Genomic DNA, 16948 nt, shown 5'->3' with positions numbered 1-16948 from the left:
CTTCGGCTACACGAGCGGTCTTTGGCATAAACAGACACTTTGTGTGCGGCTAATGATTGTGGATGGCAGTACACCTGAATGCTCTTAAGTGGTGTAATAGAGCTGTCTTTGTCCACAGTGTTATCGAGGGCTACGTAATGTGATAAGGCGAGCCGATGAAACAAGCTCTCCAGGTGGCCGAGGAAAATTGACGTGCACCCTGCCTGCCCGCTAAAGAGCGGTGCTCCGGCACGCTCAAACAGACGCTCCATCCTTCTGCGTGGTGAGACTCTGGCATGAGGCTGAGGACTCCGGCGGTCACTAGCTATGTAAGACACGCTCGCTCCCTCCCCGCATACCACCCTTCCACTTTCTCTCGCTCTGCGGCTGCCAGGTATATGAACAATGTGGCCTTTCTTACCTGTTGGAGGTGTACATTCCATCCCGGCTAAACCAAGTCAAAAAGCAGTGACCCCCCCCACCCCCCCACCTCCAGTTCACCCCCTCACGCAGGCCCTCATAATGCTGCCAGATTTACCTCCAGGTGCTTGAGCATGTGGTCTCTGATCCCTAACCACATCCTCTCTTCATGGCTTTCCTTCACATCATTACTCCAGGTAAGTTTCCCCCCCCCCACCCCATACACCCCCAGAGCAGAATGGATTTGTGAATACTCAACAGAGCCCAGGCTCAGTGGGCACGTGAAGATTTTGTCCACGACATGAGTAGCTCACCGATAAACAACTGTCAAGTAAGTCTGCACAGCCCGAGAAGAGCGGGGGCAGGGTGGGTACTGGCTCTTACACATCACGTTAGTGACATAACGCTTTGTGGTTTCTTTGTGGGGAGCATAAATTTGGGATGTCAGAGTGCGAGTGTTGCATTAAGGACAGGGGACGACAAGAGTGTGGAGGGGCTTCACAGGAAAGTGGCTCACATCATTCGCTGACCCATCCCATTTATGAAAGTGACAGCCACAGGAGAGGCGAACGAGAGAGAGAGAGAGAGAGAGAGAGAGAGAGAGAGAGAGAGAGAGAGATCGCTCAGATGCACTCTTGAAGTTCAGAGCTTTCGGTTAAAAACAAAGAACAAAGATGGAGACCGATTTGTGAAGCTCCCCGTCTGAACTTCAGGGTCAACACCTTTGGCTTGCAGGACAAAACTGTATTTGCTGATATTCTACCTGAATTCAAGGGTCTAAAGAAATGCTGAGGTATTTCATTTCCTTCTCTGTCATTACTCTGCCTTGTTTTAAATTCTATGCATACTGCAGTGTTAACATGCTTCATGTTATGTTATGTCATATTATTTAAAAAAAAAAATTCATGCTGACACTTCATGCCAGGTTTTACTGCTCACAATTGCAGAATTTCAAACCTTCAAATAACCCTTGTTCACAATATACTACATAGACTATTTATCTGTTTAATTTACATCTAAGGAGTCACAAAATTCTTAAATGTTTTCCAGTCGTATTTATAAGTCTTAAATATTTATTTGCTTTTTTGCTCTCAGACTTGAAGTGCTAACTTCAGACATTCCGTAAAGTTTATTTCGTACTGTATGATTATACCACAAAGAAACATCTTACATTGCATGTTTATATACAATAAGACCAAGCTGTCTGGACACAGACTAAGCTAACTAGATGAAAAACATTTTTTTTAAACCGAACTGTCTTGAGTCTCTTGATCACACAATGTTTCTTAAACAGTTATTTCCATGGCTGTAGAATGACTTTGTTCATCTGCTCAAAATACAACCGAGACCCACATATGATTGACATATCCATGAGAATATATTATATATTATATTTTATATATTATATATTATATATTAGTGCATTCGTGAAATATGAATGGATGGCATTTTAGACCGGTAGGGCACTCTTTCTGTTATTGCTCTCATTTTATATAGGTTTTCATATGCCTGTTGTATAGCAAGATTTTCTGCGGTGGTTTACCAGCTGCAGTACTACCTGGCATTTGTGTGTGTGCTGAGCAAGTGGTCTCAGTATACCACACCTGATGTTGAAACACGGCTTGTCTGTAAGACCCGTCCCCTCAGTTTGGGAAACCGGCGTGAGGAAACCAGACAGACACGGTGCTAAACGCAGGATATAACACTTTCAGTTTTACTGTTCTCAGCAAGTGGGGGAAAGATCTTGGTAGCATTTTGACATCATACAGAATTAACGTATAGCTACGGACATAAGCGGTTTTGCTATTATTGTATGGCACTGTATTCACGTTTGCAGTAGTTAATTATTTAATGGTAGAAATTAAAATGGTTACCAAGAAGAAGGAAAACAAGAATTTCTGGCATCTGTAAACACAATATTGAGATTTGTTACTTGGTTATTATAATAATGAAAGTTTTCTTGTACTTATGGACTTTCAGTTACATTCAACTTGCATATATTTATACACTAAAAGGCTAGGTAGAGGGCGTACTAAATTCCACAGTTAACACGCCTCGAGAAAGTTTTCCTGTGAATCTAATGTCTGCGGTGAGGCCTCAGCTTATACTTTCTGGAGAGCAGGCTGGTTCCAGAGAGATTGTGTTATCAGGACTTGACATTACCCATAAAAAGCCCAGCTGATAGGAGCAATCCTGCCCAACGGAACTCCATATGCTGTAACACATCATGACATTTAGAGAAGGCGGGAAGTCTTTTTGAAATACTACTACTAATAAGCCAAATGGCCAATTTCAGATGGACCCTTATTGATTTAGCAGATCACATTTGCTCATATGTCATCCTCAGAAATAACCTAGCAGTATGTAATAAAATATCCCAATTTCATTTTTATTTATTTATTTTTTCTTCTTAAAATGTATTTGGTGAATAAAGGTTGATATTTTGTGTCTGGTAAAGTGTTAGCCAAGAATTTGATGGACTAGCGACAGGTTCATTACTGAATAACGTTCACTGGATATACACACTTTGTCATGCTTTGGATGTACTTTATTTTGAAAGAATGAACATTTGATATTACATTCAAAATGGGAAAAATCGCCAGATAATATCAATCGGGCTGGTTTTACAAACACATTAAGAGTAACTTGGAATTGTAGCATTAAAGGTGAATTGAAAATTCTTTTAGTCGAGGATGGTTTAGGTCTTATCGGGTTTTGTAAAAGCGGACAAAGAAACAGACAGCAAAGAGACAGGCTCGAGTTTTCTTGTCCCAAAGCAGATGGCAAAATTCTTTTTCAAAACATGCTGAAACTGAATGACTCACAAAAACATGCTGAAAATTGGGAGTAAAATGAGTAAGACATCTAAAAGTATCACTCATTTAACGTCAATAGTTTGGGCATTGTAGTAGTGACCATTCCCATAGTCTTTTTAACGTGGTGTCATAATCAATGCATTTGCTATTTTGAATTAAACCTTAGTCAGTTTGTGGTGATGCTGTTTCGCTTTAACTGTTCACTTCAGAGGACTGCAGCTGGGCCTTTTCCTGAATGTGTTCAGCCGTAAATAGTGCTCTTCCCTTTAATTTTGCTTGTGAGGTGAGTCTTTATACAGCAGTAACAAGTCTCAATGCATCATCAGTCACACACGTTCAATAAAACAAATAAAAATGTGCATGCATTTGATTTTTCTCAACTAAATGTGGCTGTTAAACTGTCTCCAATTCTCATTCCACCAGGGGCTGGGAAACTCCAACAGACTTCATGGGGGAGTGTCCATGTCTACCACTCATAGGTTCAATGCGAGTGGCGGGTTCCCTCCTAATCACGCCCCCCTGCAGTCAGAGATGGACTTGACCTGGCAGGAACTAATGGCCATCACAGAACTGCAGGTCAGTGTGAGGCATTAAAAGTTGTGACTCATAATTGAATTTTTTCGTCTCCTAACCAGAAAAGTCCGAAAGTAAAACTAATCGGGGGACAGCCCCTGTGCATCAAAAAGCATTTTGCATAATTTCCTGATGAGACACCATTTCTTAATGCCTTATTTTTTGATAGGGTTGAAGGGACTTATCTTAATGAAAAATCAAGACCTAACATTTAGCGAACGCTGAATCCCCCCATAACACACTGATTCCGTTAACATGTGCAACAATAGGCCAATTGAGTGATGCAAGGATAAAGGAAGACAGAGAAAGGGGGTGAGTGCCACAGGTTGCCAGCAACCCCCTGCATTGCACAATGGCCATCTGTTCCCATGCGAAACCCGAGCAGGCCAGGGCGAGCCCTGCGCGAGCTATGGCTAGCGCACAAGCGCAGGTGGGCTGGTCCCACAATCTGAAATCTGCGGACGACCTCTGAAAAGGTTCACATTCATGGCCTAGTCTTCCATAGTAAGAAAAAAAAAAAAAAAAAAAGTCAAAAATGAAGTCAAATGCATTTTACTTTGAGTTCTGCGATTTGGAATTGACAGCATAGGCACAACTGCCACGGGGAAGTGATTAGTGATTTAATACATATTCTCTGCATTGCAGGAGCTTGAGGCACCCAATGAGAATCCTTTTGAGACGGTTCCATATCTCTCCATGGAGCCCATGATGTCGTATGGGAGCTTTGGAATGAGTCAGCCCCTGGTGGAACCCAGCCCGCTTGCATGCGAGGCAAGTCCTGCCACAGCCTTCAGAGGGGGCTACGCTGAGGGAGTGCCCACCCACCAGCGCCACAACCTGCACGTGGAGATGCACCACGGACATGGCGGGGGCCAGGTGGGGGCGAGGTTACTGCCACCTGCACAACCACTTCAACCTCCCCCTATGAGCCTCCTGGACATGGGCATGATGAACAGCCAGGGGCTTGGGAAAGACAATGCCCGTCACCCGGCAGATGACCTCGAGTCAGATTCAGGTCTGTCATTGGGTTCAAGCCCACCACTTGCCTCCCCGGAAAATGCAACACATGGGGTACCTGCCTATTTACCTTCAGATGGTACCCTTGGCTATCCTGAGGGTGAAGGATCGTGCATTGGGGACCACTGTTGTACAAGGGCAAATGTACATAGCTCTGTGGATTACCAGAACACATTTATCCCCTACTCTGGTACCTCCTACTTTCCTATAACCCCAAACCTTCAACTTGCACAGCAGCCAATGCCACAGTCTCAACAGCAAATAACTTCAATGAAACAACAGCTTTTACCAACAGCACTGCATGACCTCCAAATGAACGGCTCTAGCATGTCGAGAGGAAGCCAGTTTCAGGCCCCTTACCCAAATTCACGAGGCAGTGGGCCCACAGGCCCACTCAGCAGAGATGAGCGGCGAGCCCTCGGCCTCAAAATCCCTTTCTCGATGGACAAGATCATCAACCTGCCCGTGGATGACTTCAATGAGCTGCTGACCCAGTACACGCTCAGCGACGCTCAGCTAACACTTGTGCGAGACATCCGCCGGCGAGGGAAAAACAAAGTTGCAGCGCAGAACTGCCGCAAAAGGAAACTGGAGAACATTGTGCATTTAGAAAACGAGTTGGGTCAGCTGAAGGCTCAGAAAGAGCACCTAGCCAGGGAGAGACTGGAGTTCCAGCAAAACCTCACCATCATTAGATGTCACCTCTCAGATTTATATACCAAAGTGTTCTCTCAATTACGGGACGAGGAAGGGCGGCCGTATTCTTTGGAGGACTATTCACTCCAACAAACTAATGATGGGAATATTTACCTTGTGCCCCGAAACACATCACTGGACATGGAATAAGCAAGCACTATGGCTGGCTGCCTCTACTCAGTAGTTTCGGTTTGAACACAAAAACATAAGAGTTTGACTCCTCCTCCTCTTCCATGTCCATGAATATCTGGGACAAAAAAAAAATGACTTTCAGTCATGTGTGTGTGCAGTAGTTAAGCCTACAACACCCATGCTCAGGGAAACAGCCAGTCTCACGCAGGCTACATTCAAAATGTACCCTTTCCAATTTTATTATACATTTGCTGCACTGCACTTTTGCACTCCAAGCATTAATTGACTACAAACCCACTGCTTACAAAAGAGCACACCAGAGAAACCACAACGATTTCATATTAAAACCTTTATTAACAAAACATGGGTAAAAAAATGGTTTTTTTAGTTTTTTTAAAGGCACTAAAATTTCCATCAGCTCCTTGGTCCTAAAAAGAACAGATAAGACAGGTCATGTGGCTATAATGTCATTTGTAGCATCACTTGGGGGGGGGGGGGGGGAGAAACTATCACAGGCTAGTGCTGATTACCATCAAAGAGCCTGTAATGACAGGCAATGGTCCATCCTGGATCCAAGATGCATGGCATCAAATTCCTAGGAGAAACGCAGAAGACCAGACTTAACAAGTTAGGTCATGACACATCACAAAAGCTATATGTATATATGCTAAAAGCGCATGCATTAATTTGAAGGGACACAAACTTCAGTTGTATTATAAGCAGTTTGTGCCAGTTCATCACATACATCATCGCTCTGCAGTTACTTCCCTGTTAATTGACACTGAATACAAAGTTCAGAATACTGTACTGCATCTACAATAAATAAAATGAGTTGAGTCCAACAGTAGTGGAGATGTCTGTTCTTACCTACAGGAGGCAATAAAGCCTTTTTGTTGCTGCCTGCTAGTCTTTCAGAGACGACCTGTACTCAAATGCTCCCTGTTTCTTCTTATGGCGATGATCTTGCTACTCCTCCCTCAGTTTGATTCCATGGCAGTCACGTAAGCTAACCTTAATTTCACACAGTCTAACCAACAGACAGCCTATAGCGCTGTTCTACAGAGGGTTCAATGGCTTGCTTGTAATTATTTGGCTTGTTGGTTATAAGCCATTCTCTTTAAAACGTGTCACTGTTACAACCACAAACAAATCGCATCCTGGAGTTCCAGTCAGGTGACAAGATCGACCTCAGGAATATTCCAAATACTCCCGAGGAATACCCAGCAATCCCTCTCTAGGCCTGACTACACAACTCAAACCCCAGCAATCCCCAGAGACTAAAGACAGCACAGCTCTTAAAAACACAAACACTGGAAGATGCTTTATTTCAACTTGATTGGAGTTACACAGAGTGCTGACTGAAAGTAATTCTACATAAAAACGTTTTTTTTTGGAATGCGTTCCATAAAGAAAATAGAAATATTAAAAAGCCGGCATGACGGCACAGAAAAAAAAGTCGAAGTCCCACTCATGATAGCGCTACTGTACATCTCTTCTGATTGGCTGAGCAGATTCTAGGGAGTAAACCTGCAGCTGCCCTGTGAGCCCTCTCGCTCTCCTGCCTCCTCTCCTAAGTACTGAGTCCTGTTGAACAATATGAACAACAATGTTAAGCTGCACACTGCCCCTCAGGCTTTCATAGATCATTAGAAAAAAGTCAATATTTCACAGGGGGTCCAGTACAAGACTATGTGTTGGCATAGACCATTTCCTAATACTCATCGCTACAAAACCACCTACAATTTAGTAAGTCATGGTGGCGCATGCAACAAACCTTTAAAAAAAAGACTTAAAATCGTCTGCCTCCGCTTGAGCCTCCGCCATATCCTCCACCTCCTCCTGAATTACCTCCATATCCTACTGACGGGGATTAACCATATTTAGGCAACAAACAAACAAATAAACAAACAACAAGTAAACAAAAGCCCAAACCCCTCACCACCATAGGGGCCACTGTTCCTGCTGCCTGCTCCACCAAAGTTTCCCTTCATGGGGCCATAATTTGACTGCTGGTTGTTATAGTTGCCAAAGTCGTTGTAGCTGCCACCGCTGCTGCTGCCACCACCACCACCGCCTCCACCGCCGCCGCCGCCTCCAAAGTTACCTGCACGCAGAGGCCCGTGTGCATAAGAAGGAAATCTCTACACAACAGTCATACCTTCCTTCCTCGGCAGGCCTGCACACGGGACTCACCACCTCCAAAGCTCCCGTTGCCGTTGTAGCTGTCGTAGCCGTTGCCTCCGCCACCGCCGCCCCCGTATCCTCCGCCGCCATGGTTGCCATAGCCTTGGCCACCGCCATACCCTCGGTTGCCACTGTATCCATGGCCGCTGCCATAGCCTCCTGTGAAACATTCAAGAGCGGGGAAGCCACTGTTACCAACAAGGCGACTTTTCGGGTGAAAATTTCGTTACCAAACCTGAAGTACACAGAGCATTTGCAGTAATTGTTCAAAATAGGAATTAGCTTAACCAAAACAACTGAAGGACCACACACCATCTCCTCCAAATCCGTTGTTGTAGCCATCACCACCTCCATATCCTCCTCCTCCACCACCACCACCACCACCGCGGCCCCCTGGAGACATGGAACACAAATTTACACAGGGCCCGAGGCCAATTTTGAACTATAAACACTGACTCAAGTTATGAGCATTAACCAGACGCACAACATGCATGTTTAACCTGCACCGTGGCCATAATTTCATCGTTTTGTTGAGACCATTAATCATCCAAACCCTCTCATACACATGCATACCTCGACTACCAAAGTAACCTTCTCTGCTGCCTCCGTAATCATTGTAACTGCTGCCGCCATATCTACCACCGAAGCTCCCACTGCCACGCCCTGTATGAGAAGAAGTGGGAAGCAATTAGTACACCCAAAGTAAATAAATTAAAAGCGGTTGTTAACCAGATACAAAATTTCTTACCCCTCATGTTCATTGATGAGTTTTGCATCTCTTGTTTGGAAAGGGCTTTCCGCACTTCACAGTTATGGCCATTTAGTGTGTGATATTTTTGAACTAGAAAGAAAGTGTTTCATTAAATCAAAGCTAAACCTAAAGGCAACTGCTTAACCTTTCAGCAAACCAAACTGTAAAAAACAAACAAACAAACAAACAAAACAACAACAACAAAAAAACCACCACACTTACTGACAATACGATCCACTGCATCATGGTCATCAAACGTGACAAAAGCAAAGCCCCTTTTGTTTCCAGTCTTATGGTCCACCATTATTTCAATAGCCTCCATTTTCCCAAACTGCTCAAAGTATTCACGAAGATGTGATTCTTCCGTATCTTCTTTGATGCCACCGACAAAGATTTTTTTCACAGTCATGTGAGCAAATGGTTTGTTGGAATCCTGGAATAAAACGGCGACATTCACTTAGCCACAGACCGAGCCGGCCACCCATGGAAAATGTGAAAGTGTCCCCACGCACCTCTCTAGATACAGCTCGTTTAGGCTCCACCAGTCTACCGTCCACTTTGTGAGGACGTGCATTCATGGCTGCATCAACCTCCTCCACGCTGGAATATGTAACGAACCCAAAGCCCCTGGACCGTTTGGAGTTCGGATCTTTCATCACCTTTAAAAGAAACCCGACAGTTAGCACATCTATATCAAGCTACAACCACTGCCCTTCGTGGACGCGGACAAGAGACTCACCACACAATCAGTTAAAGTGCCCCATTGCTCAAAATACGATCGCAGACTGTCGTCCGTGGTCTCGAAGCTGAGACCCCCGATGAAGAGCTTCCGGAGTTGCTCCGGCTCTCGTGGTTGGCCCTAAAAACACAGGTAAAGGTGTTACGCGAGGTATGATTAAAATAGTCGCTTAGGGCTAGTCAGATAACTGCGGTTTGTTCAGATTACTGCGGCCGAGGTGAAGCAGCCTATCCGCCATGTTGATAGCAGCCACCAAGCTACAGCTAACAATGCAAGATGAAATTCCAACATTATGATCTCTTATGAGCGATCCGCAATCAACCCCGAGGCCTAAGATTACAAATAATAAATCAGCAACCTGCATAAGTGCAGTTTTCAGCCAGCTAGTTAGCCATCCAAGAGCATTTAGGTTCGTGCGGCCTAACAATTGAATCAAAATGGCGGAGCCCAAGCATGTGGTTAGGTAAACAGCCCGTTTTTTTCCATACACAACTAAACACTATAATTATTAGAAATAATCAAACGCGGAGCTTTACAAAGATGCAAAATCAAACGATGCATAACACATTTGAGCAGAAACATCAGCGAATTTACCTCCTTCGACATACTGCGTTTTTACCCTCGCCGTACTTCGCGATGCACGAGCCCACGGAAACGCGCCCGCACCATAAATATGCCCCGCACACATGCCCGCCCACCGACGTTAGCGATTGGTTTACGATTCCCGCTGCACGCCTACAATGGCTTCCTTCAAAACCTGATTGGTTTACAGCCACGCCAATCTCGCTGTCAACATGTCTCGCAGTCTGAATTGTTTGCGGCTAAGACCTTATCGAACTAGTGATGCTAGAGTAAGCAAAACATTTTTTTTTGCCATTCATTTAATGCCTTTATGTAATTAGTTTAAAACTTTTATCAGATACGTTCTTGTGTTCTTTCGCTTCAGTATACCCGTCATATAATACATTTAAAATAGCTATCTAACTAGCTACTCTCATTCCCCAAACGTAATGACTTTGTTACAAGATGTATCCTCTTCCATCACTGTAATTTGTTGGTTTTAGGTGATAGCTAAGATGTGGTTAGAAAAGCTCCACATATAATAAAAACCAGTGTATCGGTCTAAAATTATTTAGCCATTAGGTTTCTCGAAGGAAAAACATGGAGCATGCGTCGTCCTCGTGCGCTATTGTGTGTTTTGGCGCGCGGTGCGGCTCACACACACTTACTTGAGTCGCGTGAACCTGGAGGGAAATCCGCGAGAGAGCTTGTTGCCCATACAAGCAAACGGCAAAGACCTCTGTGAGTGTGGTTTTTATTTTGTTTTGAATGGCTAAATAATTAGTTTCTTTGTTTTGATTTTGCAACTTATGCGTGATAAAGTCCAGCAGATGTTTAGTCGTGGAATGGACTTCCCGTTCATCATAATTTACCCAAATACACAGCGAGCGAGCGAGCAAGCTTGCTAGCCAGTAGCTAACAGCTAGCTAACTTGAATTATGTTGATGGAAGAAGCTTGAGGAATGCGACATCTATGGTTCCAAGTTTAAATAAGATTTAGTCTAATAAATAGCTCGATGCATTAGTCAGATGTTGCATACACGCTGCGACTTTTCGACTATCTCGATCGGCAGATCTATAGGTTAATGAGAATAAATCGGTCAAGACATGGCTAGCGTGATTATCTAGCTGGGTAGCTAACCGTAGATAGGTTCTAGTTGTGGCACCGGAGATACTCGACCAGCGCGCTCCCTACGATTCAGTAACTAGCAGGTCTTTCCAGTTGATCGGATGAAAGGTTGTCACTTTAGGTAACCTGAACTTTATCGTCTACATTTTAATGGCGGAAGTTAGCCAGCCAGCTAGCCGTAGGTAAGTACATAAGGTAGTAGTTACGTTAGTTAGCTAGCTAGCTAGCGTATGTGGCTAGCTAGGTTACTAACCAAGAGTTTTCTAATGCGACCCGACTGTGTAATAACAGTATGAGAATAGAAATTATGAATCCTGTCGGTCCTGTGTAGGCTGGCAGTGCTTACCTTTAAAAATAAAAACCATAATGGTTATGGTTGCAACTAGCTAGCTAGGTGAAGTGTCTCGTCGAGTTTGGTATGCGCTAGCTACAGTGTGTTGCCCACGACTGAGATCACTAGCTGGGTGGACGCAGCAAGCGCGATGCTTTCCGAGCTAGGCTCATTGTTACGGCCGTCACTTTATTTAAGTAGCTGGCTAGAAACCTTAAACTGCACGCTTGCTTATACTCGCTTATTTTTGTAGTGCTCTTCGTGTGATGCGTGTACATAAGTTATCTGATGTAGCGAGTTAACAGTTGGCATTGAACTGATGTTCTCTACTTACAATCAGTGCAGACGACTAGCGTTTGATGGTTTAATAGTTTGATAATGTCTCGGTGTCTAAATGCGACCTGGTTGGTTTTAGGTAGTGTGCATTATAAGAAAGCAGGCTAATATGTATTTTGTGAGCTCTTTTTCCCTTTCTTCTAGTGTGTTTTTTTTAATTTGGCCTCGATCGTACCCGCCTGTTTAGTTCAGAGACGAAAGTTAGTCCTGGTAGAAGAGTGAAATTTACTGGTAGACGTCTCTGTAGACGGGTTTTATTGCAACCAGTTCCAGTGAGTAAAGCATTTTGTCTTTTTTAAAGAATAATTAATGAGTCATTAATTGACGGTAAATTTTCTTGGACCTTTTGCGTTTTAGGCGGGGGCAGTTTATGCTGCGAGTTTATACCTGCAGCTGAGCCTAATCTGCGTGCCCTGAGATAAGATTACGGGTAAGCATTAAATGCAGAGAGAGAATCACCCCAAGTTGATCAGTAAAAAGTAGTTCTTCCTGTAAAGTAGTTGCCAGAATGGGTATATGTATAAGTATCGTTTTGAAAGTTATGAAAAAAAACAACTGACATTTCTTTTCTGTCCATGTTGGCAGCAACTTTGACCAGTCTTTCTCAATGACCTTTCTCTTCCGTTGAAGAGGGAGCCCCTCATTTATCCAGGGAGAGGTCCCCTGTGTTAGTTGTGTGTGGGAAGAAAAAGGTTTCAAACACAGTCATGGGGAAAAAGAGCCAGAACCGTGAGGATGAGACTGCGTCCACGGATGAAGAGGAATATGTGGTGGAGAAAGTCTTGGACAGAAGGGTTGTAAAGGGCCGTGTGGAATATTTTCTCAAGTGGAAGGGTTTTTCAGAGTACGTTGTCATTTGAGTGACACCCCCCCCCCCACCATAATTGTTAATGAACGATTGTTTGCATATTACACTTTCAGCAGTAAATCTTGGTATGCTTGTACTTCTTGACTACCTTTTAGAATGTACACTGACGTAGAGTCTTCTACAAATAATTTTGTTTATTTATTTTACGTAGCAAACACAACACTTGGGAACCAGAGAAGAACCTGGACTGTCCAGACCTTATCGCCGAGTTCATGAAGACCTACAAGAAAGGCAGCAGTGGTACAGGCACCCCCGGCAGCGCTACCAAATCGTCCAGCTCGTCTGGGGCCCGTTCCAAGGACAGCAGTGGCAGCAAGAAGAGAAACTCGGATGAGGAGGAGGAGGGCGGCAGCAAGCCAAAGCGGAAAAAAGAGGTGAGGAAGCACCAGGTGTTGCCCTGTTGTCCGGTGACATCCCTTTTCTACAGTGCTCCATATTGTTGGTGGTAGTAGTGGGAGTAATTAGAGCTGTAGGAGCACTACAATAAAGAAACGACTTGCCGTTTTGATCAGGATGAGATCCTTGTCGCGAGGGGCTTTGAGAGGGGCCTGGAGCCGGAGAAGATCATTGGAGCAACAGACTCTTGTGGGGACCTCATGTTCTTAATGAAGTGGTGAGTGCTTATGAGCACGACTGTTCCGCCAATGTCTCATTGCACGTCTCCGTTGTCAGCTTTTCCCAAGACCATTTGGTTGCTAATTTGACCTTTTTGTTAAAATGCGTTTAGTGCAGTTTGTTTAAATTCCAGTTCATTTTTAAGTCTGTTGTCCTTTTGTTCCATTTTTCTGAATCACAAGTGAGATTGATGTAAAAATTACTGTTAGGTGGAGGCGTGAACGTCCTCAGTAAGTGCTTTTGCAGGTCAGTGATGCAAATCTAGCGACATGAAATTCAAGCACATTGCTTTAGCATATAGGTTAGGATTATGGGCACCATAATCTCAATGAAAGTTTTCCTTTTGTGGAATTTACAAAATGTTTCATTTACCAGGAATACATAAATAAAAATTTGTCTAATGTATTGTAAATTAATAGGTAATCTAGAGATAAGTGCCTAAAATAAATTGCATTGGAACATTTAAATATTTTATAAAATATGCTCATTGCAAAATGTGACATGAAACATTATACGAAATACGACCATGACAGTGGAGTCATTTTAGCTGTCTTGCCCTAATTCAGTGATCCTTCATCTGAGTAGGTCTGTCCCTGTCTAGACCATGCTGACACTACACCACCTCAGATAGTCCACAAGAAAAGTTAAGCCTCTTAGTCATTGTAGGTGCATCACCAGACATCAGAACCATCTACATCAAGAATGCGAAGGTAATTATACACAACAGAAAGGGAGTTCTAACAGATAAATCCAAAGTAATAAAATGTCAGGCACATTAACATAGTCAAGGCAAAGTATTTTAGAAAAATTCAAATTTAGGAGGCCTTCGGTTGACCTACTCACTGGAGCAATTTTAAAGTAACCACAAAAAGGTGAAATGGGTGTTTCAGCTTCTCAAGGCACATTACAGTACATGGTTGCCTTCAATAGTATGGACGTTCAGTCCATAATAGTATTTTGATCCATAGTAGCAAATAGAGCTGCGTGTAACAATTTTATCAATTAATCTACTGGTTATTTTCCCAGTTAGTCAGTTAATCTACTGACAAATTTTAGATATTCTAAAGATTTTCTTTTTACTTGCATAATATAACAACTTAACCAAAAGTAAATACCAAAACCAGTCTCATAGTTCAATCATCTCTTTAAGATAAATTAAGGAAACAAAGTGAAAAGAGCAAGCAGGATGCAAGCACGAGTCAAGGTTTTCAAACAAAACCGAAAGCAAAAAGATTCCATAATACTTAAGCATATAGACATAAAGAGCAACAGCGCATAAACGTTTATGGGAGTGCTTACTAATACTCACGCAACGCAAAACACTTACAAACTCCCAGAAACGACCAGCACCCATAAGAAGAAACAAAAAGAAACCAGCCACAGGTGAGGATGTTAACAAGGGGCCGTGGCAACGTGAGGAAAGGAGAAGGCAAACGGCAGCACGACACAACCGCAGCAGTACTGAAATGACTTAATGTGAAGTTGATAAAGAAACATTTGGAGATTCAAATTTAAGCGGCAACTACTGAGAAACACGTTCCGCGTGTTGATGGCCCCAATATACCATGTCGCAGTGGCAACAAAAAATAAACAGGATTTAATGATGCTGTCTTGCCGCTGACTTGAAAAGGCGTTCCCGGGTGTGCATAAAAGTTGTACTGCTGTCATGAGCCGTTGTTTGGATGCCTGCATTTGCCAGCAGCGAGTCTAACGTCCGCTTTTTGGTCCCAACAGGAAGGACTCGGATGAGGCAGACCTTGTGCTTGCCAAAGAGGCCAATCACAAGTGCCCACAGATCGTCATTGCTTTCTACGAGGAGCGCCTCACCTGGCACGAGGATGGGGAGAAGAAGGAGAAGAGCGTTGCCGCAGTGTAGGAGGGCCGGCAGGGGCCGGCAGGGCGACCTGCCCCCTTTCCTAAAACCACCCCCCCTACCCAGCCCCCAGGAGACAGACACACGTGCACTCACAATCCATTCTTTGTTACGGACCATTTAAAAAAACAAAAAAACAAAAACGCCACCGGCTTCCTGGCACTGGAGGCTGCTACACACTTTGTTACTCTCCTTTCAACACTGTCAAGTATTGAGGGACTGGCAAGTAATTGAGAGCTCATACAAGAGCTTGGGGATGGGATGTGTTTTACTGTTAGAATCATGTGGTTAGTGTGTTTTTATTTTAATTTTATATTTTTAATCTTCTTTTCAAATTCTTCCTGACCTTCACCCCTCAAGTATTCGTGCCCCCTTATGGCCGTTTTTATGATGTGAACCAATGTGATAGTGTAGATGTCGAATACAGCACGTGGCGAAGTGTACTCAGACAGCTGCCATTTTTTTTCGGTCCACCTGGACACAGCACGCGTGTTTGCCGGTCAGGTTGCCACCGCAGTGCTGGACTAGTCAGAACAGGTTTATTCTCACCGTTTTACTGAGCACGCCAAATCACGGATGCCCTTTCTGACGTGTTCCTCACGCATGATCCAGTAGAAATGTGGTTTCCCCCTTTCTTCTAAGTGTAGGACCTCCTGTAACAGTTGACTTGTTGACCTTTTTAAATTTGTAATATTCTCTTTAACCCTTAAAATTGGCCCATATTGGTTGTTACAAATTGGACATTTTAGTCGCGTTTGCGTTTGGCTTTTAATGTGTGAATGTCAACTTAGTATTTTTGAAATCTAAACACGGTTTCCAAAATCTGCTGATATGAACTTCTCGCAACTGGTTGTCTGTGTTCATAGATTAAATGGCTCCCTTGTGCCTGGACCAACCTTTGGGGACAGACAGCTGTCATTTAGATTTTATGCAGGGGTGTTCCTTTGGTCACTGTAAGGGCAAGCTTCTATTCAGGCATCCAGGCTGGTCAGACTCAAATGCTCCACCTTGTGGCCAAGTAGCTGTATATGCGGAGCATTGAAGTTTGTGATGTAGACTGTGACCATATCACTGTTTGCCCTTTCTCTGTCCATTTTTAAAAGGTTTGGTATCGGGATTCTCATTTTAATTATTTTTCAAACCGGAATTGAATCAAAGAAGTCTTTAACGGGGTTATAAACTCAGGTGTGTAATTCTGTGTTTGTAGAGTCACTGGACAAATGCTACCCAATAAAAATCCTGATTTTCATTGACCTGACAGCTGCTGATTCTGTTTAACAAGTTTCATTAACCACGTGTCGTGAATGTAGTCAGATGAAGACATGACGTTTGTATCAGATGAATTACAACATGCCTTGTGTTTGCATTCTCTCAAACATTTTCCTAGCGCTTCGTACGTGTTTTATATTTCCAAAGTTGTGGTACACTTTAGAAGGTTAATTCCTTTGAGCCTCAGACGTAGACAGTGGGGTGAAATGGTCCAAGCAGGCCTCGGCCCCGTCAGATTGATGTATGCTATTGAGATGATCAGTTGCTGTAATGACCAAGTCTCTGTATGTGTAGTTTACATCGGGAATAGAGCTATCTGTTTTCAAGTATTCGTTTTCAAGGAAATGCTGAGATATGACGGAGGGGAAGCGTTTTCCTATATGTCTAAATAAAGCTGTAGAGCTGTAACAGGGTTGTGCATATATCTTTCACTTATGACTGTATAACTTTGTGTTTTGACATTTCATGTTTATTCTGTTTTCATGTTTTATATGTTAATAACCCTCTTAGCTATTAACATTTTATAAAAGATGTCCAAGTGTTTTCAAAATATTCTTTTGATGTCTCTTAGCTATTTCTTTTTAAATGTCATAATGTCATGTATTAGATTGTAGTAAACCTAGTTTTCAACACATTTGATTGATTTAAAAAAACATTTT

The 16948-nt window shown here is 43.3% G+C and overlaps 3 protein-coding genes across 13 annotated transcripts; 2 read left to right on the top strand and 1 right to left on the bottom strand.

The window, feature by feature from the left end:
• The first annotated feature begins 548 nt into the window (after positions 1–548).
• nfe2 (nuclear factor, erythroid 2) lies at positions 549–6139 on the top strand. 2 transcript variants are annotated; one of them, XM_081704075.1, is made up of 4 exons: positions 549–596; positions 3425–3498; positions 3639–3791; positions 4434–6139. In XM_081704075.1, exons 2-4 carry the CDS (start codon positions 3451–3453, stop codon positions 5649–5651), a joined length of 1419 nt encoding a protein of 472 aa, XP_081560201.1. In that variant the 5' UTR covers positions 549–596; positions 3425–3450; the 3' UTR covers positions 5652–6139. The 2 variants fall into 2 exon arrangements, with proteins under 2 accessions (XP_081560201.1, XP_081560200.1); XM_081704074.1 differs by lacking the exon at positions 549–596 and adding an exon at positions 863–1192.
• On the bottom strand, positions 5968–10047 carry hnrnpa1b (heterogeneous nuclear ribonucleoprotein A1b). Of its 5 annotated transcripts, none has more exons than XM_035521698.2 (12): positions 9902–10047; positions 9308–9427; positions 9081–9227; positions 8791–9001; positions 8566–8658; positions 8391–8480; positions 8130–8210; positions 7827–7976; positions 7573–7737; positions 7408–7493; positions 6164–6228; positions 5968–6061 (listed from the first exon to the last, which is right to left on the bottom strand). In XM_035521698.2, the coding sequence occupies exons 1-10, from the start codon at positions 9911–9913 to the stop codon at positions 7423–7425; spliced, it is 1140 nt and encodes a 379-aa protein (XP_035377591.1). In that variant the 5' UTR covers positions 9914–10047; the 3' UTR covers positions 5968–6061; positions 6164–6228; positions 7408–7422. The 5 variants fall into 5 exon arrangements, with proteins under 5 accessions (XP_035377591.1, XP_081560202.1, XP_081560203.1 ...); XM_081704076.1 differs by having other exon boundaries at positions 7408–7490; XM_081704077.1 differs by lacking the exon at positions 7408–7493.
• Positions 10048–10194: 147 nt separating this feature from the next.
• Positions 10195–16273, top strand: cbx5 (chromobox homolog 5 (HP1 alpha homolog, Drosophila)). 6 transcript variants are annotated; one of them, XM_081704080.1, is made up of 7 exons: positions 10594–10609; positions 11809–11936; positions 12022–12094; positions 12250–12508; positions 12684–12906; positions 13045–13145; positions 14882–16273. In XM_081704080.1, exons 4-7 carry the CDS (start codon positions 12372–12374, stop codon positions 15021–15023), a joined length of 603 nt encoding a protein of 200 aa, XP_081560206.1. In that variant the 5' UTR covers positions 10594–10609; positions 11809–11936; positions 12022–12094; positions 12250–12371; the 3' UTR covers positions 15024–16273. The 6 variants fall into 6 exon arrangements, with proteins under 6 accessions (XP_081560208.1, XP_081560204.1, XP_026854544.1 ...); XM_081704079.1 differs by having other exon boundaries at positions 10595–10609; positions 12295–12508; XM_081704078.1 differs by lacking the exon at positions 11809–11936 and having other exon boundaries at positions 10494–10609; positions 12295–12508.
• Positions 16274–16948: the final 675 nt, after the last annotated feature.

This window comes from Electrophorus electricus, chromosome 21 (assembly GCF_041902795.1).
Source record: "Electrophorus electricus isolate QZ-2024a chromosome 21, ASM4190279v1, whole genome shotgun sequence".
NCBI classification, from domain to species: domain Eukaryota; kingdom Metazoa; phylum Chordata; class Actinopteri; order Gymnotiformes; family Gymnotidae; genus Electrophorus; species Electrophorus electricus.
The sequence above is the reverse complement of the archived record's forward strand: the minus strand, read 5'-3'. Positions and strand labels throughout refer to the sequence as shown.